This window comes from Cucurbita moschata, unplaced genomic scaffold, assembly GCF_002738365.1.
Source record: "Cucurbita moschata cultivar Rifu unplaced genomic scaffold, Cmos_1.0 Cmo_Scf00044, whole genome shotgun sequence".
Taxonomy (NCBI): domain Eukaryota; kingdom Viridiplantae; phylum Streptophyta; class Magnoliopsida; order Cucurbitales; family Cucurbitaceae; genus Cucurbita; species Cucurbita moschata.
In genome coordinates, this window is record NW_019268560.1 from 845,952 (window position 1) to 866,512 (window position 20,561).

At 36.2% G+C, this 20,561-nt stretch overlaps 1 protein-coding gene across 2 annotated transcripts; it reads right to left on the minus strand.

Moving 5' to 3' along the window:
• Positions 1–1,300: 1,300 nt before the first annotated feature.
• On the minus strand, positions 1,301–8,965 carry LOC111434182 (OTU domain-containing protein 5-B). Of its 2 annotated transcripts, none has more exons than XM_023071549.1 (10): positions 8,816–8,965; positions 8,520–8,556; positions 7,556–8,438; positions 7,009–7,170; positions 4,652–4,729; positions 4,471–4,549; positions 4,068–4,213; positions 2,093–2,158; positions 1,824–2,001; positions 1,301–1,745 (listed from the first exon to the last, which is right to left on the minus strand). In XM_023071549.1, the coding sequence occupies exons 3-10, from the start codon at positions 8,258–8,260 to the stop codon at positions 1,531–1,533; spliced, it is 1,629 nt and encodes a 542-aa protein (XP_022927317.1). In that variant the 5' UTR covers positions 8,261–8,438; positions 8,520–8,556; positions 8,816–8,965; the 3' UTR covers positions 1,301–1,530. The 2 variants fall into 2 exon arrangements, with proteins under 2 accessions (XP_022927317.1, XP_022927315.1); XM_023071547.1 differs by lacking the exon at positions 8,816–8,965 and adding an exon at positions 8,655–8,803.
• Positions 8,966–20,561: the final 11,596 nt, after the last annotated feature.

The following is a 20,561-nucleotide window of genomic DNA, read 5'->3' on the forward strand; positions in this document are numbered from 1 at the left end:
AAAAAAAAAAAAAAAAAAAAAAAAAAACGAAAAAAGCTCAACCATTGGTATGTTCCTCGGGAGCCCTCATTATTTTGGTAGGTTTTGGTGGTGGTTTTTTTGATTTTTTCTAGGCATTGATGGCTTGATTCTAAATGAACTTTTTTTTCATACCACAAAAGCGTTGGAAACCACTTAAATTTTATTTAGAATTAAACAAAATTTAATTAAATAATTGAATTTCCTATACTTCCACCGTCTTCCCTACTATGACTCAAATAGAGAGTTTATTGAAAGAAAATCTATAAAGAATTGGGGAGGGAGAGGTATAGAGAGAAATCTCCATTCTATAGAGTGCACAGGTGTGAGTTCCTAACTTAGCTAAATCCAAGAGCTATTTATTAAATCTTATTTGTTTATCATCTAATTGAGTCAACGCAAAGGTCAATGATTTGATCTCTAATTATAAACGGTTGAATTAAAAAAAAAGTCCCAACACAAAAGAAATCATCAAATGTTAAGATGTGAACCATTAAATACTACATTAGTATTTATACTTTTTACATTTAACTAAATTTAATTTTTGTAATTTCAAAAGGTTAATTTTCGCGCTAATTTTTCATTTTATTAATTTCATGTTAATTTTTTTTCTTGTTTTTTTTTTAGGACAAAAATAAATATTTTGATACTCACAAAAATGAATCAAATTTAAAAGTACATTAACTAAATTGAATATTTTCTTCTTTCTATTTTTTTCCAGTAATGGAAACCAAAATAAACTACAGCTAAAGGTACTTGGATCAAAGTAATATTTAAACCTAGAACTGCTATAATTCAAAAAAGAATTCTGCTATAATTCAAAAAAGAATTGAAAACGAAAAATACGAAAAATAAAGGGCATATGTAACACATTGATTTCAACCTAACAAATCCAAAATTTTGAACAGATCTATAAGATTTGTGACTTGTGTACACCCCAAAGTCAACTCGAACGGGTCTATAAGATTTTCTCCATTCAACTTGTGATTTGTGTACACCCCCCCAAAGTCAACTTGTGTGCACGCAAAAATTTCAAAAGCTTTTTAAAAAGCAACATGAAGAAACTTCGACCATGCACAAAAGGGTTTACTTAGACCAAAGCCTTCTTTACCTCCTTGAGAAAATCTCAATTTGGGTTCAAAATTAAATCATCTTCCCCTAAACTGATATAGATTCAGTAGTGTTTCAACAAAAAATTCCCTTTATATTCATAAAGCATTGAGAATTTTCTTGAAAGACATTTTTTTTATCAACCAATAGAGAGGTTGTGTAATAGAGATGGGAGATTAAAAGGGTAGAGTTTGCTTTATTATCATATATGATGATGATGCCAGAACAGGATCCAAGTTCGTTCCCATACACACCTCTCTCTTTAATACTTTCTCACTTACCCAGTGAAACCAATGATGATGTTGTTGGAATATTAGAGAGAGATTTGAGAGACCAACCCTTTTCCACCGGTAGTAGTGTTTGTCCTAACGTAAAAGCTGGCTGCTGCTTTTACTCACTCCATCATTCTGTGGCCTTGCCTTTGCGTCTGCTGCTCTCCCCAGTTTCCAACAAATAACAAACCATTGAATCCACATCGTCTCCAAATATGCTATAAGCTTCGATCACCTGTAGGTAACCGAACCCCATCGAAAGCACTGTTTGCATCCCATTGCTTAAAACCGACTCCTGCACCCCGCCGCTTTCTCTCTTACAGTTACCCTCACTTCCCGACGATCCTGAAATTTTTAACATAAAGCTAACGTTTTTTACTTCCCATTTCCAACGAGTACGAGTCATAAGAAGAGTATACGTACTGGCGCCTGAAGAAGATGGTTCTGCACCCGGGGTTGAGGAATTGTCTCTTCGGTCCAATTGCTGTTTCGAGGAATATTTAGCGAGATATTCAGTTCTCGAAGCTTCCATCACCATCTGTTCTATCTCCTTTTCAGTAACCTCAAGATCTGAGAAATACCGTCCTTGAGCAAGAAGAGACTGTCAAGTCAGAAAAGTAAAATAATGTTAAGATCACTTTTACTTCACAAATCTCCTGTGATCTAAAAATATAACAATCCAAGATACTTGCATTATCAATCTGTTGATCTTGCTGCGCTTTCAAAGCAGCCTTCACTTTATCCTTGTCAACATTTGCCTGCAGACCAAAAACATTAAGGTCGATAAAGATGTTCGACAAAAAGTTCAAAAACACACAATAGTCATCAAATGTATTTTAAAAGAATGATCATCCATTGAAGTTCTTCCAGTTACATTTGGCCCTAGGAATCAGTTGGTGGATAAACTAAATCTTAAGAACTCAGTCAGAAAAGTTTCTCTCTATCTGTAGAAGAAATAGTGATATGATATTCCGACTCATTAATCCTGGGAGGATCTACTCCTCAACTGCTCAAACTCAAAATATTTTCAAAATAAGAAGAAAATACCCGTGTAAATAGTTCCTTACGGATTCAAAAAGCTTGAAAGAGGCTTTCTTCCAAGCAGAGAACACCATTGAATTCTTCCAAACCACGGATCTAAAAAAGAACAAGCCCTTGGACTACATATCAATGAATGCCCATGTCTTGGACAAAGATAAAATCTCACAACCGTCCACAACTGAGCTTATCTCTCAAGCTTACCAAGATCACAATTGAAGTCAAAACTAAAAATTTCTTCTTGTCAAAATTTAAACCAGATCTTCGTTGAGATTGACACAAAGCAAAAGAATAGGATGATATCAACAAAATGGCAAATCAGAGAGGTCGTCCCTTTCTACAAAGAAACCTTTCACTCGTTGAATTTGTGCCTGTCAGATTAAGTCTGGCAAGAAGATCTACTACAAAAAGGAAAAAAAGAATAAAGGATCCTATGTCATACCTCAAATCAATATAAAAATAACATTTCTCTCCCTTTTTTTTTTTTTTTTTTCGTATAAAGCATATGTAATCCTCTTTCATCTCATTAAGTATGAGAACCTCATCTAAAATGTCTCCTAAAATTTGTTTCCTAGCACCAAATGCTCCCGTAGAAAAAATCAGCAGCAATCTCATCCTTGTTGCCAAAACCTTAGCAAAAAAATCTTGTGGTTCAATACAGATTCAGTCCCTAGTTTAGTCTCTGAGCATTAAAAAATGAATCACGGTTGCATCTATTTAGTCACTGATATTATAAAATCCATTTATGTGTTGAACTTTCAATTCCGATACAATTTTCCTATCATTCATATTAGTTATATATGGATAACACATCATATTAACAAATTAATAAGTGAGATTCGACACGACCTGAAGATGGCACAAAGTGGTAGACCAACCAAATAAAATACAAACGCATAGGGTGGTAAAACATCCAGTTTAAAATGTATTACACTCAAGCCCCACCATCTTCTTTTGTTTCCCCTCCCACCCTCATTTATCCAGCTAAACTACTCCCTTATGCGATGTTATACCATATCATCACCTGCTAGTCCCTTCGGCAAGTAAGGTCAATATTTAAGTAAAAATAGTAATGACAATGGCTAGTTAGAGTTCAACATAAAAAAATCATTAAGGAAGTTAAGCCCTACTATTCAGGAACTAAATTTAGACTAAAAATTCCTGGTCTAAAACTACGGCTCTAAAATCTTTTGCCCTAAGACCTATGGGCAGAATGACAACATTTATTTAAAGGTTTAGGGCAGTCAAGAATTTTCTTTTGTTTGTTTATTTATTTATTATTATTATTATTGTTTTTTTTGCAAGATATAATTTCATTGAAAAATGAAATTACAAGAAAGGGAAGGAAAACCAAAACCCTATAATTTTCTTAAATTCTTCGTTATACTTGTCTCTCAGAAAGGAATTGTGTGGTCTCTGACAATACCATGCCTTGAACAGGCCATATCATACTATGCCCTTCGAAGGCTTATTGGAAAAATTATTTTAAAAACCATTTGATAGGGTGGGTTGCCATCTTTTCACCTTGTTTTATAGATCTCCCTGTTTCCAGGGAAGCCTCTAACTGTTTCCTTAATTGTTGTTATAACAAACAAAGAAGAAATGTAGAGCTTTAAAATAAAAGCATACCCCTCGAAGACTGCTGAAGCCAAGCCCTGCACCAATTGCTAAGCGTCGTGGATCAACAAGAGAGTTGTAATGATTGCCATGATGATAACTCAACCGAATGGGAGGCAGGTCAGTAGTATAGTTTCCATGAAAGATGTTAATAGGTTCTGCATTATAATAAAGGTAATTATAAAAAATGTATAAAAAAACCAAAGACTAATGATAACACTAAAACTAATGATAATAGTAACAAACCATGAGAACGTAAAAATATAAAAAATATAAAAAACTACCCTCTTTGCCAATAAGTACAGTAATGACAAACTATAAGCACAGACGATTGGGCACTACTTTTTAAAAAGGTAGCTAAACCACTATCCAAGAGCAGTGTCTATAACCATATGAATATACACATAATTTGCACCTGTGCCATATGAGAAAATATGTATTGGTCGATTATACATCTCACAAAGCGCTTGGATTTCAGCATTATTTCCATATACCTGCAACAGATGAAATAACCCCATTCCATCACCAAGCACCAAAATTGAAGGAAAAGGTTATAGAATTAAAACATAATAATAACAATCTAAACTACACCAAACCTTATCTCTTCTTTTCCTCTTGCAATAAGATGTAAATCCTTCAGTTATAAACTGGGAAAAGTGATCCCTCTCACGCTCCTGAACAGCATAGTAAACTCAATTAATGTACAGGAAAAACTGGATCCAAATGGACCATGATCCTTACACTAAAGTGAGATGGAATATTATCAAAATAGTCATCTACTAGTGGAACGATTTTGGACAATCAGCTCCAAACTTGCAAGGTCTTACTTGCAGTGATGCGAACATAATTGGAGAGTTTTTTTATGGCAAGTTAGTTATTTCTCCTCAAATTACCTTGAGAAATAAGTTTCAAATTCTTAGTTAAAATTGTAGAGGAATTTCAATATAAACGCTTGCAGAAAGTTGTTTGAATGAATTGGTGTTCATCAAATATAATAGGGCATTGAAACGTCGATATAAAATTCGGGAAGTCATTGACCCCATCTCTTCAAAAGATATTGATGACAGTACAAGAAGAATAAATGATGATTCTGAAGATGAGGATGATCTTGCATCCAAGGATGATTCTTTAACAAGTGGCAATGTTTCAAGAGAAACTGGACCAAAAGAACTTATCTATTATCTACTTCAAGAACCAAGACTAAAGCTCCATGTTCATCCTCCACACAACCCACACCCACACTAGTAAATTTGGACAACTCTTGAGTTTGAAGACAAAGAACTTACAGATGGATATAAGTCTAATAATGGGAAGAATGAGGATGAACCCTTATCTAGTGTAGGACTTTAAACTTTGATTTTGTTCTTTGTTTTGGAGTACTGCCTCTGACACTATGTTAAAAGGCAAATATTTGGACCTTGTTCGTTTATACATTTTTCTTCGTTAGAACCTCTTTTTTCTCCTTGAAGGTTTCTTACTGTGTATATATACACGTACCTATATTTTCTGTTTTTGATACAGTTTACCTCAAAAACAAAACGTGCTTTTTTTTTTTTTTTTGCACCTTGCACTTCAGCCCCAAAGAGTCATTGCACCTTAGTGCGCCTCTGGATTTAAAAAACATGGGTGACTAGTGAATTCAATTTGCTGTTTCAATATAACTACCCTTTATTTGTTTACAGTTAGTTAGGTGTCTTTAATAGTTCATTAGTTGGTAGGCCATACAAAATTTGACGGAAAGCTAAATCCAGCTTTTCTTTGATTGTTCTTTCAATTTATTGTTGGAGAAATTGCTGAATTCTTCTGGAATACATTTTTTTTTTAACAACACAGAGTGTCCATCCAATCGTTGTGGGGTTCAAGGCTTAGTACTGTTTAGAATGTTGTCATGGCTACTTTTTGGGAATAACTTAAAAAGAAGTTAACGATAAAATTAGAAAGGTCGTAATAACTTTTTAAAAAATAAAGATAAAATTAGTAAGATGGGAATAACTTAAAAAAAATAAAGATAAAATTAGAAAGGTGGACGACTCTAGTGTAGGCTAGCTCTACTACAAATAGTTTGTGTCCGTGTACCCCCTATACTACAACAATCATTTTTTCTTTAATCAAAAGCCAACACCATTTCCAACTGGAGATCTTTCATGCCTTCTTTGGCTATCTATCATAGTTCCGTTTTTTTATATTTAAATAAAAAACTTAGCATATCCTTTTTGTCAAATATGGTTTACCTTTAAACTATAATAAATTCAAGCATCCTTGTTCGGTTTTCCTATCTCCAAACAAACCCCGTTGGGGAATTTTAAGATAAGAAGACCAAGATCAATTTGACGTATAGAGATAAGAGCTCTTTTACAGGAGGCCTCCAGAATGAAGGAGAACTAGATGTAATGAGAATTCCATGAAGGGTATGTTCTCTCAATTATCTTGCATTATTCTTAGCCGTCAATGATTATTGCTAGTTAAGTAGATTTTACCTAATTCCCTTGCCATAAGATCGGGAGGACAATTGTCTTACCTCCTTTTGAACTCTCCCTCTATTTAATGAAGATTAATGCTTTGATCTATTCATTGGTTTCCCTAATATCTGCCCTAGGCATGCCTATGGTCACTATTTCACTGTTTCTCTGTTATTCAACCTATATATATCTCCTCCATTATTGGCAGACCAGCTCTGTATAAAAAATTTTAAAAAGAAAAAGATAAATAGGCAAGTATTGTGTCTTTTCCAACATCAGTAACAAAAACTAATCTGGGGTCTTATTACTAACATTGTAATGGTGAAAATGAACCTTACCATATCTATTAAATTTTGGTTCAACATTAACATTCAATTCAATCCAAATTAAATATTAAATCCTTCAACTAAGTCAAATGCAGAAGCTGAAACCAAAAATCTTTTGAGATCATTAACTTAATATCATCAAAGAGAGATCAACAGAAATCATCATACCATGTAATCTATACACATCTGTCGAATCAGATCGTATGCTTCAGAATCCCCATACACTTGATCTGCAACAGCACGAAAGAGGCAATTCCCATCCTCCAGCATTCTTTTAACTTCAAAACCCTTTACTCGCTTAATTTCAGCCTCAAACTGCCTCTCTCTTTCCTAAAATGAGTTAAAGTGAAACGTACACATTGGATCAGTACAAGAGTTTATTACAGAAGATGCAGTAATGTTCAAGGTATTCAAATACCTAGATAAATAAATCCCCTAAAAAGGGGGAAAAACCTTATTTGATGGCCAGGAAATAGAAATGGAAAACCTTGACATTCAATATGAGTTGCATGAACATCTTTAACTACTAAAGCACAATGTATCAGGGGAAACCACTAGAAGAGAGGATCTTTAGAATTCCACTTTAGCGTCTTAACATTTATTTAGAACAAGAAAACAAGAAACATTTCAGAATTCTAAGATATTTAGTCTAGGAAACACGAAAGAGTAAACCAAGAAATCGATCAAATTATCTGCATCATTCTAAAAACCTTACCAGATCATAATAGGACACATAACAAGAGTTGTGCTCATCGGCACTGTTGTACCCCTCGCTATCGACATGTGATCTTGGAGATGAAGGCCGTGACCCAGTGAGGGAGGTCCTATTTGAAACAACAGACCGGGCAATGCCACTACTTCTTGGGGACCCAATTCTACCCGCATTAGAACTTCCCAAAACATGTCTCCTTGTGTTTGATGAGCTCACTGAAGACGGCTTGAGCGGTGGGGCAGGGGGTGGTGGAGGTGGTGAATTCCCCGGAATGGCCATCGAAGAACCCCCGGTACAGCACTCATTTTCAAGTGCGTTCCTCTCCAGAATTTGCAAGTGATCCGATATCATTCTAAGTTCCCCTACATCCGGAGCATCATCTTTAACAACTTTCTCATTATCTCCAGAAAGTTCATCTCTCAAAATCTCCATCTGCTGATCGTTATAAGAGCCTTCGATCAAAACATCTTCTGTTTTCACTGTCTTGCTTTCGCTATTCGTGGCGTCCAAAACCTCATCAACAGTAGTAGACTGTTCCTGTACATTCTCTCCAAGGTCCTCATCTTTCGAAACTGGGTGTGGAGAAGTAGAAACGTGTTGTTGTTCAGGGCGAGATGATGAAGAACCACCAGGGGCAGAAGATCGGTTGGGGTTAGTAGAAGAAGAACCACCACCAGAGGAAGCTCGCGATATAAAGACCCTCGTCATTGGAGTGGTTTATTAAAAGGAGGACGCCTCGAGAAATGAACCAAGAAGCTCAGAGAGTCAAGAAGGCAGTAATAAGCATGGGTTTATCACGAGTTCTTGCCTTGGGAGCAGTGACACCCAACCCTCGGCAGAATATATTCTTCCAGCCCAGCTCCTTCTGCTCCTTGCAAAACGATTTCTGCATTCCCCTAAAAATTCTCATGAGACCCAGACCTCGAACTTTAAACAAGAAAACCCTCTTTTAAGTAGTCGAATTTACCCGGAAATGATCAGAGAGGCGGTTCCACAAGTCCAAGCTGCAATCAACAACCATGAATGACAAAGAAAATCGATAAAGAGAGAGAATTAAGAGCAGGAAAAACAAAATCAAACACAAAGGGCAAGAATTATCCACCGGTAACGTTTCAAAATATTGATCAAAGAATTATCCACCAAAACAAAGGAAAAGAAGAAGAAAAGAGCAAGAAAGATCGGATCAACAGAATCAAGAAGAAATCGGAAAGGAAGAAGAAGAAATAAGGGGGAAATTTGAGTGAGGGGGAGTAAGATGCTCACCTGGAGAAGAAGAAAGGGCGGAATGTTGGATCTGAGAAGGAAGGAAGTGGAGAAGAAGAAAAAAAAAGGAGTGGAGAGCAAAAAGAAAGGAATGAATTGAAAAGAGGGAAATTATTTTAGGGTTTTTGCAGCCAAAAGTGGGAAAACCAAACTTGGGGGCTAAGAACATCAACACTGTTATTATTATTATTATATATATTATATATTTAATGAAAAATAGAGAAAAATCGTCTTATTATTTATTATTTATATAAATAAATATATAGTTGGCTGCCGCCTCTCTCACGCACGTGGCAACTCTCCCACGATTTCATTTCCACACGAATAATGATTTTTCCAATACAATTTAATTAGTTCAATTAAATAATTTACTATTTTATTTAAATTATTAATTCATATTATTTATAAAATTGATTTATTAGGTGACTATGGTGTTAGTGCAACTTTTAATGTTATTGATTTGAGTTCTTTTGATGTATATGATGGTTGTGATTCGAGGAAGAATCCCTTCTCAAGAGGGGGAATCAAGTGCAATTTATAGCAACTTCATCCGCAACTTCAACCATGCAAATATTCACTTTCGTAGCTCCAAATGATCATTTCTCTATTGAATCAGCTTGTAACACATAAAATAATAGTTGCACCGCGCCTATAAAATTTTGTAGATGAAAAATGAATGTTTGTTGAATTTTATTGGCCTTTGATTGTGTAATAGGTCTAGTATTTGGAACATCGTGATCCTTATCAGCTCAACTTTTTGGCTTAAGTGGCTCAATATACTACTGTTTCCCAAGTTTCTGACCCTCCTGAAGCTATTTTTGACCTTATTAGAGGCAATTGAGGTCAATAACACTCTTGTTTACTCATTTTAGGTAGATTTAGAAATTGTAATGTGAAATAATCGTCATATTTAGCTAGACTAAGGTATTGATATGTCTTATCAATGTGATATGAATTGACATAGGTGAAATTGAATATTGAAGTATAGTCTCGAGGCAGCTATAAAGTGATTAGGAACTTCGGTCAAGGTCAACCATGTAAGTAACCTTACGGTTGGAGTTTGATAGTTGAATGATGTACGATGGTGCATGCTTTGTGGCCCCTGCATGCACCATATTATTTTATGTTATGCTTATGTGCTGTTTGAATTGACATATGATGCTATGTAATGTATGCATGTGACATTACAATATGTTATGAATGAAATGAAATGCTATGTATGTCATGTCATGTCTTGCCATGTGAAGTTATGTGATGGATAATGTGATGATTGCCATGTAAACATAATGCACATATGTAATATGTCATGGATGAAACGAGAAAGGGAATGATGTTAATGTTATATTATGAATGTAAACCATGGAGACCTCATGCATGTATGTATGTCATGTACATCGGGATACTTCCCCATTATATTATGTTAGTACAGATGTGTACCTTCGATATTTATGTTCGCCATGATATCATGCAGGCCTTTCCTTTTCTGTGCGTCCGTCGACATGCAATGCATTGTGCCTGACCAAGCCAGGCTCAAGGGTACCTATACGAGCTTGCTTGGTGGGTTTATGTGCGCGTACATGGGCTGTGTGTGGAAAAGTATCACACATCCCACTCTGCCTAGAATAGGAAAGAGTCCAAGACCATGTTATGGTTTTAGAGAATAGGTCCCAAATCTTGTTATGTGTATGATTGCATTACTAACCCCAATAGTTGGGTGACTTAGTATTTTTTAAAATACCCAAGTCATGTACTACCCTTATATTTTCAGGTAAAGGTAAAGGTAAAGCTCCCATTCACGGATGACGGTGAATGCAGGAAAGGCCATGGAAGTCGAGATAAGTCATGATAGGCCAGTAGAAAGCATTGTTTTACATTTAGTAGTTAATAGACGGTTTCTTTATGTTTCATGTTAAAAGACTATGTTATTTGAAACTTTTTATTTTTTAATTAAATATGTAAGTCAATGACTTTATTTTAAACTATTTATTATGAGTTTCTGCATATATATTTAAGGCATGCATGTAGGGGCGTTACAGTTGGTGTTAGAGCTCTAGGTTTAGATCCTGTAGGCCCACCATACTTTCATGGTCCTCCAATAGATGTACCGTCACTATTAAGTATACTTCTTGAAGATAATAACTGGTTTAGTTGAATGATGCATGTAGTAGATTAATTTGATAAAGTAAAGTTTGATATGTTAGGTTTGTTATGTTTGCATGATTACGAGGGTGCAAGTTAGACATATTATGTCAAGTATGTTAATATGATTATGTTAATGTGAAGTTATAAGCATGTGTTGGATGTATTTATGTGATTGATTAGAAAAGTATGTAATGTATGTAAGTGGAATATTATAGACTTAGTACGTTATGTGTTATATATAGATTATGACCCCTACTAACGGTAGAGGAAGAGGTAGAAAAGGATTGATATGCGAGGAATTGGTAAATTGGCCTGAGAAATAGTGCCACACCACCTCCAGCGGCGCCTCAAGTCACACCAGACCTCACAACTGCCTTAATCGTTACAAGCAGTTATGCAACGATAGTAACAACCCAACAAGCCAATGCTTTGTCATCAACCAAATAGGTCAAATACCTAAAGTCTGTGATGACCCCGATAACTTTTAGTGGGATTGCAAATGATCCAACAGTGGCACAGTTGTAGTTGACGTCAATAGTGATAATGTTTGGGCTGAAAAATTGCCCAAATGATCAGAAGGTACAATATGGAGCGTTCATGTGCGTGGCGATGCAGAGTTGTGGTGGCAGTGCACTCGTGAGATTCTTAGTCCAGAGGGAAGTGTAATCTTGTGGTCGGACTTCAAGAGTGTCTTTCTAGAACGTTCATTTACCAACTGAGTGAGTAAACAATAAGGTTCACACAACTGAGTGAGAGAGAACGTTCATTTACCACATATGCAAGGGACTTTATAAGAATGAAACGATTTGCCCCATAGTTGTGGACACTGTACATAAATTAGAACAAAGATTCATCTTGGAATTGGACAAGAAGATTCATCGTACAATTGAGGCGATAACGCATACTACTTATGTTGCCGCTCTAAGAGTAGCTAAAGCCATGGGAGGAGAAGATGAATCTCGAGAACCCCCTCCACTGACTGTTACAGTAGGTTAGAAACGATGTCATGCCTAGATTGATCATCATGAGCAACCTTTTGCTTGACCACAACGACGACCTAACAGACATCGTCGGGATCCTAGGCGTGGTCAACAACCAGGCTGATATGATACTAGAGGAGATGACAGACCTAAATGCAATGAACATGGGAAGAATCATTTGGGACAGTGCTTGGTTCATACCAGAGCCTATTTTCGGTGTGGGCAAGAAGGTCATTTAGCTAGAAATTGTTCAGGGGGTCGCGTGGATAATCTTGAAGATCAGCAAAGGGGTTCGACTGCAGCGGATCGCCATATAACTGCCCTCCGACGAAAACTTATCCTCAACTAGTAAGAACACTGAAAATCTCGACGCTGTGGTGACAAGTACTTTATCTGTTTTTTGCCACCTTGCTTTAACATTTTTTTATTCGAGATCTATGCATTCGTTTATATCTACTGTTTTCATCTGTCAAGCAAAATTTGTATTGGAACCTCTGTGTATGAATTTTCTGACGGTCAAGTGATAGTGTCAAAAATTAGCCAAGAGGTAAACATAATGGTCATGGATATGACTGACTATGATGTAATAATGGACCGGATTGGTTAGTGGAAAACCATGCTAACATATACTATTATAAGAAAGAAGTGGTGTTTGCGCCACTGTCCAAGACTAGATTCAAATTCAAGGGTACAAGTCTAGGTACCATGCCTAAAGTGATATCGATGGTGGAAAGCGAAAAAGTTGGTATAGCACGGAGTGTGGGCTATACTAGCTAGCGCTGTGAATACTAAAAAAGAAGAAACTTCCTTGACTACAGTGTCTGTAGCAAATGAATTCTCAAATGTGTTTCTAAAGGATTTATCAGGAATTCCCCCGTATCGAGATGTGAATTTCAAAATAGAGCTGGAACCAGGTATGACCCTATCTCCAAGGCCCCGTATCGTATGGCGCCAGCTAAACTAAAGGAACTCAAGGCATAATTGCAAGAGCTATTAGATAAGGGATTAATCCGCCCTAACGTATCGTTGTGGGGTGCACTGGTGTTTTTCGTTAAGAAAAAGGATGACTCTATTCACTTGTGCATGATTTAAGGAGTTAAACAAGAGTACAGTGAAGAATAAGTACCTCCTTTCACGCATTGAAGACCTATCTGATCAGCTCATGGAAGTAATAGTGTTCTCTAAGATAGATCTCCGAGCAGGTGACCATTAGATCAAGATAAAAAAGGAAGATATGCCGAAGACAACTTTCAAAATGGTCATTATGAGTTCGTGGTTATACTAATGCCCCAACAGTGAAATGAACCACGACCAAGGAATTTTCATACCTCAAGGTCCAATTACAAGGACAAGAGCCAAGAAGCTACAACAAACCTTGTACACTTATATTCAAGCTATGGTGAGCTCATCAAAGGAAGTTCTCTAAGACGTTGGAGACCTCTCTTATATGTTGTGCAAAGTTGAGCTTTAAGAAAGAGGTGCATTAAATACATAAGTTGCATTTAATGAACTCAGCTCAATTTATGGAACTAGTCTAAGGATGACTAATAAGCACATTTCATTAATTGCATTGTTTAATTATAATTTAAATATTTGTTTATCATATTTAATCATATTTAAGCTAGTTTTTAAGATAAGAGTTAAAGTTATATTGTAACCCACACGTTAACATATTCCACCCTTAACTAGCCATTTTAATAGGGAGGTTATGGGTATTTCTCATGTACGAGTCAATTTAATTTGGGAGTTATGTGTCAATACGTTAAAGTTGTAAAGGCTATGTAAAACCTTCTTTTCTTCCATTAGAGACATCACATTCTGTAATTAAAAAAAAAAAAAAATCTATTTTTTCAGCTTTATTGAGAGCTAAGATTTTGTTTGCAAATTTTTGTGTTTAGAACTTGCACGCTACAGTTATTCAAGTGATATTGATCAAACTTCTTGTGGAGTGATTCAAATCACGAGTTTAGAAACGTGTTTTCTTTACTCTTGATCTTGATCATCAAGGTAATTCTTTCCATACTTTCTCTTGGGTTGATTCCATATCATACCACCTTGGGAAGGCCAATGTTGTCTTCGATGCCCTAAGTAGAAAGACAACCCATTCGTCAACATTAATCACAAGAGAGCCTCGAGTATAGACAAAATTTTAAACAAGCTAGGATAATGGTGACAATGGAAAGAATTAGAGCACAACTAGCTCAATTGACGGTCTAACCCACACGTCGATAGAGAATCATTGATGATCAAATATGAGACACTGGGTTAGGAAAAAAATACTTAATGAGTTAGCGACAAGACCAGTTGATAGTTACTCCAAGTCGTTTGATGGTGGATTACTACCAAGGGCGTTTATGTGTACTAGTGGTAGAAGAACTGAAAAATGAGATACTAAACGAGGCGCATAATTTCGCGTTTGCGATGCACCTTGGTAATACCAAGATGTATCAAGACGTAAAGTAACACTTTTTGTGGCGTGGTATGAAGAAAAACATAGCAAAATTTGAGTAAATGCCTACTATGCCAGCAAGTCAAAACACCTAAACAGAAAACGGCGGAATTGTTGCAACCCCTCAGTGTACCAGAATGGAAATGAGAGAATGTAGCCAAGAATTTTATAGTGGGATTGCAAAAAACATTGAAGGGGAGTTATATGAGTAATTGTGGATTAGGTGACAAAGTTAGCGCATTTCCGTAAAGGCAGCTACACAATGGATAATTAGGCACAACTATACATGAAAAAATTGTTAGATTGCATGGAGTTTTTATGTCAATTGTATCAGATCGAGACCCACACTTTACGTTGACATTTTGGTGAGAATTTTAGAAAGCGTTGGTACTCGCCTAGATTTCATACAACACTTCACCCACATACAGATGGTCAGATGGAATGTTTGAGCCAGATCTTAGAACATATGCAACGTGTCGGTGTGTTACACTTCAAGGATAACTGGGACCCTAAATTACATTTAATGGAATTTGCCCACAACAACAGCTTCTAGACAACTATTGGTATGGCACCCTACAAGACTTTGTATGGAAAACGGTGTAGGACTCCATTGTGCTGGGATGAATTAGTGGAACGTGAATTTTTGGGTCCCAAATTAGTCCAAGTTACCAATGAAGCGGTGTAAAAGATCAAGGCAAGAATGTGCACTACTCAAAGTAGACAAAAAAGTTATGCAGATATATGGGGAAGGAGTCTAGAATTTGAAGTGGACGACATGGTATTCTTGAAGGTGACCCCAATGAAAGGTGTTCTAAGATTTGGACGCAAAGGAAAGTTCAATCCACCTTTTATAGGACCCTTCGAGGTCTTAGATCGGATTGGACCCGTTGCGTATAAATTAGCCCTACCACCACCCCTCTCAGCTGTACATAACATGTTTCATGTGTCCGTACTTTGTAAGTATTTGACCAATTCCACGCATGTGATAGATTATGAGCCCCGGGAAGTAAAAACTCTATGCATGAGAGACATTGTTTTTGTCAAGGTGTTGTGGAGAAATCAGCAAATAGAGGAAGCCATGTGGGAACGAGAGGAAGGAACGAGGAAGAAATACCCAGAGCTATTTCTGAATGTAGGAACTTTCGAGGACGAAAGTCCTTTTTACATATACATATATATGTATGTGTGTGTCTATATATATATATTCAAAATTCACTAAAGATCACCGTTAATATCGCGAGGATAACCGCCCCACCACCCCACAAAGCCTCTCCACTCTCATGCTCTCCATCACCAACTCAGACATTTCTTTCTTTTGTAATATACTCACGCAGCCGAAAGAATACCATGTGTGACCGCTTCAATCTTGGTGGGATATACTGAAATTTCATCTTTCGACACCGCGTGTCTTAAAAACGATACTTGTTGTAGTTAAAATTTGCACTTGGAGAATTTGGTGTACAATTTGTTCTCTCTCAGAGTGGTTAGGACTTTCGAAGGTGTCGTTAGTATTTTTTATCTGTCTTTGAGTATATTAGGATGTCGTCTATAAACATGATGACATATGTGTCGTGACACTTTTTGAATACTCGGTTCATTAGCTCTATGAATACCATTGGGGTATTAGCGAGACCAAACGACATCACCACAAACTCGTAGTGATCGTACCTCGTTATGAATTTTGTCTTTGGCACATCCTCTTCTTTAATTTTAATATGGTGATATCCTAACTGAAGATCTATCTTGGAGAATACTGTCGTTTCTCTGAGTTGGTCGAAAAAATCTTCAACACGAGGGAGTGGGTACGTATTCTTTACCTTCCTCTTATTTAACTCTTTATAGTCAATGCATAGATGCATCAAGCCATCCTTCTTAACAAATAGCACCAACAGACCCCAAGGAGATACGCTAAGGCGGATGAAGCTGTTGTTCAGTAGATCTTGTAATTGCGCATTGAGTTCTTTTAATTCCACTAGCACCATACGGTAAGGGGCTTTAGAAATAGGTCTAGTACCCGGCTCAAGTTCTATACCAAAATCCATAGCTCAGAAAGGGGGTATCCCTAGTAGATCTTTCGAGAAGACATCTAAAAATTCGTCCACTATGGGTACCATGTCCAAGGTCTTCTATTTTCCTTTTACATCTATTGCATTTGCTAATATGGCCCAACCTTGTTGTTGGATCAGTCTCTTGGCCTTCATTATCGAGACTACTTTAGGGGCAACTCCAGTGTATGTACCTTGAATTTAAAACTGGATCTAGACAGCGGTGAGAATACCACCTTCTTGTAACAATGTATATGGGCGTGGTTCTCAGTTAACCAATTCATCCATAGTATTACGTCGAAGTCTATGATACTAACAACTATCAAGTTTACGTTCAAAGTTTGTCCCGCTACTATTATATGTCCATCTTTTACTTTATTCTTAGGAACTAGGTTTACTCCATAGGGTACTAAGAATTAATACATGCAACAAGGATTCTAATTCAAACCCTACTCGACAAACAAATGAGACATATTATAAAGAAATGCGTAGAGCTTGAAGAAAAAAAAAATTAAAACATAGTGTCCCAAGGCTTACCGTGTACCTGTCATCACTGTGTCGGACTTCTTGGCGTCCCTAGCGAGTTTGCATAGGTCTCCCAGCTCCACCCGGTTCTCTTGGTGGATTAACTGGGTTCCCCTGGCTATGTAGGAGTATCGAGGTCACCGTTGATAGTTTGATCAACGTGGAAAGCATCGCTGGAGACAAAGGAATACGAAAGGTTTCATTTTCAGTCTTCTGTTACGGGTGACCCATGCCGCTGCAGCGTCTGCGGCCCAGAAGTGCACGACCCAACACACGTAGTCCAGCCGACAAGTACACTCCAAAACATGTCGGCCCAGTCATGCTCGACGCAACTTGTACACCCGTGCTTTGACTCAAGTGACGATCCGCCTCATTCTGACTCGGTTTGGCGATGCAATTGGCTCGACTTGACAGCTCAATTTTGGCTCGACTTGGTGGCTAGACTTGTCGCTTAGACGAGTCGGTATACAAACTTTATATCGTTTCCTAAATTTTCGACCCTTCTAAAGCCATTTTTGAACTTAATATATCCTACGTGGTATGGATTGATATAGGTGAGAGTAAACGTTGGAACATAGCTTTTGAAGCGACTACAAAGTAATTAGTAACTTCGGGCCAAGGCAACCAAGTGACCTTATTGTTGAAGTGAGATAATTGAATGATGTATGATGGTGCAAGTCTTGATATGAACCAAGAGACATCAATCATACAATATACTTCAATGAAGATGTGAAGAAAAGGTTGTCAAAATTATCAAAAGATGTTTCAATTCATGCTACATTGAAGAAGAATAAAGTTTGATTGTTGTAAATTTTGGGTGGGTTATAATTTAGAGTAATTTAGAGTTATTGTATTTTAAGACTTTTTATTTAATTTCGGTTACATTTGCATAATGGCTAATTATGGCCATAAAGTGTGAATGTTACAACTTTTGTAATTTTCATTTTGAGGCTATATAAAGCCATGTTTGTTGTATTTGTAAGAAAGACTTAGAAGATATATCAAAAGAAGCATTTGTGCTTTTCTTTAGCCAATGGCTAAGTTTCTTTGCAACTCTATGTAGTTTAGGTTGCATGTAGAATCATTCAAGCTCGACATGATCAATCTTGCTTGTGGAGTGATTCGAATCTCAATCAAGTGTTCTTGTCTTGAGATATTTGATCAACTAGAATCATTGAAGCTAGACATGATCGATCTTGCTTCTGGAGTGATTCGAATCTCAAACAAAGTGTTCTTGACTTGAGATATTCGATCAGCAAGGTAATCCGAATCTTATTCCCCTTGTAGGTTGATTCTTTATCTTATCATTTGGTATCAGAGCTTCAGGCTCAAGATCAGATATATGTTTCCTTTGCGTTTCTTCTCAATTTGATTTTTATTTATTTTCATCTTTTTAGTTTTTAATCGACCCAAAGTTCAAAATTCAATCTTTGCTCTATTTAAAATTTTGAGAGGTGAGAATGAGAGCTTCATTTGTGTAAATGAGTACAAACTGAGTGGCCTAAAATTCCTTGAGCGTATACACGTGAGAGAGTGTTGTGAGGTCCTTTGTATTTTCATAACTTATCTTTTGCAGCAAAGTTTCACAAATAGATTCGAGGACGAATCCTCTTGAAGAAGTGGAGAATGATATGAACCAAGAGACATCAATCATACAATATGCTTCAATGAAGATTTGAAGAAAAGGTTGTCAAAATTATCAAAAGATGTTTCAATTCATGCTACATTGAAGAAGAATAAAGTTTGATTGTTGTAAATTTTGGGTGGGTTATAATTTAGAGTAATTTAGAGTTATTGTATTTTAAGACTTTTTATTTAATTTCGGTTACATTTACATAATGGCTAATTATGGCCATAAAGTGTGAATGTTACAACTTTTGGAATGCCTTTAATAGTTTCATTTTGAGGCTATATAAAGCCATCTTTGTTGTATTTGTAAGTAAGACTTAGAAGATATATCAAAAGAAGCATTTGTGCTTTTCTTTAGCCAATGGCTAAGTTTCTTTGCAACTCTATGTAGTTTAGGTTGCATGTAGAATCATTCAAGCTCGACATGATCAATCTTGCTTGTGGAGTGATTCGAATCTCAATCAAGTGTTCTTGTCTTGAGATATTTGATCAACAAGAATCATTGAAGCTAGACATGATCGATCTTGCTTCTGGAGTGATTCGAATCTCAAACAAAGTGTTCTTGACTTGAGATATTCGATCAGCAAGGTAATCCGAATCTTATTCCCCTTGTAGTTGATTCTTTATCTTATCATTTGGTATCAGAGCTTCAGGCTCAAGATCAGATATATGTTTCCTTTGCGTTTCTTCTCAATTTGATTTTTATTTATTTTCATCTTTTTAGTTTTTAATCGACCCAAAGTTCAAAATTCAATCTTTGCTCTATTTAAAATTTTGAGAGGTGAGAATGAGAGCTTCATTTGTGTAAATGAGTACAAACTGAGTGGCCTAAAATTCCTTGAGCGTATACACGTGAGAGAGTGTTGTGAGGTCCTTTGTATTTTCATAACTTATCTTTTGCAGCAAAGTTTCACAAATAGATTCGAGGACGAATCCTCTTGAAGAAGTGGAGAATGATATGAACCAAGAGACATCAATCATACAATATGCTTCAATGAAGATTTGAAGAAAAGATTGTCAAAATTATCAAAAGATGTTTCAATTCATGCTACATTGAAGAAGAATAAAGTTTGATTGTTGTAAATTTTGGGTGGGTTATAATTTAGAGTAATTTAGAGTTATTGTATTTTAAGACTTTTTATTTAATTTCGGTTACATTTACATAATGGCTAATTATGGCCATAAAGTGTGAATGTTACAACTTTTGTAATTTTCATTTTGAGGCTATATAAAGCCATGTTTGTTGTATTTGTAAGGAAGACTTGGAAAATATATTAAAAGAAGCATTTGTGCTTTTTCTTAGCCAATGGTTGAGTTTCTTTGCAACTCTATGTAGTTTAGGTTGCATGTAGAATCATTCAAGCTCGACATGATCAATCTTGCTTGTGGAGTGATTCGAATCTCAATCAAGTGTTCTTGTCTTGAGATATTTGATCAACTAGAATCATTGAAGCTAGACATGATCGATCTTGCTTCTGGAGTGATTCGAATCTCAATCAAGTGTTCTTGACTTGAGATATTCGATCAACAAGGTAATCCGAATCTTATTCCCCTTGTATTGATTCCTTATCTTATCAAGTCTTGTGACCCCTGCATGCACCATATTATTTTATGTTATGCGTATGTGCTCTATGTATTGACATGTGATGCTATATTATGTATGCATGTGATATCCATTACACTATGTTAGGAATAAAATGAAATGCTATGTATGCCATATAAAATTGTGATGGATTATGTGAAGATTTCCATGTATACATAATGCATATATGTAATATGACATGAATGAAAGGAGAAAGAGAATTATGTTATTATTATGATATGAATGTAAATCATGGGAATCTCATGCATGTATATATGTCATGTACATCGGGATAATTCTCCATTATGTTATGCTAGTACAGACACGTAACTTCGATATTTATGTTCGTCATGATATCATGTGGGTCTTTCTTTTTCTGTGTCGTTTGACAACG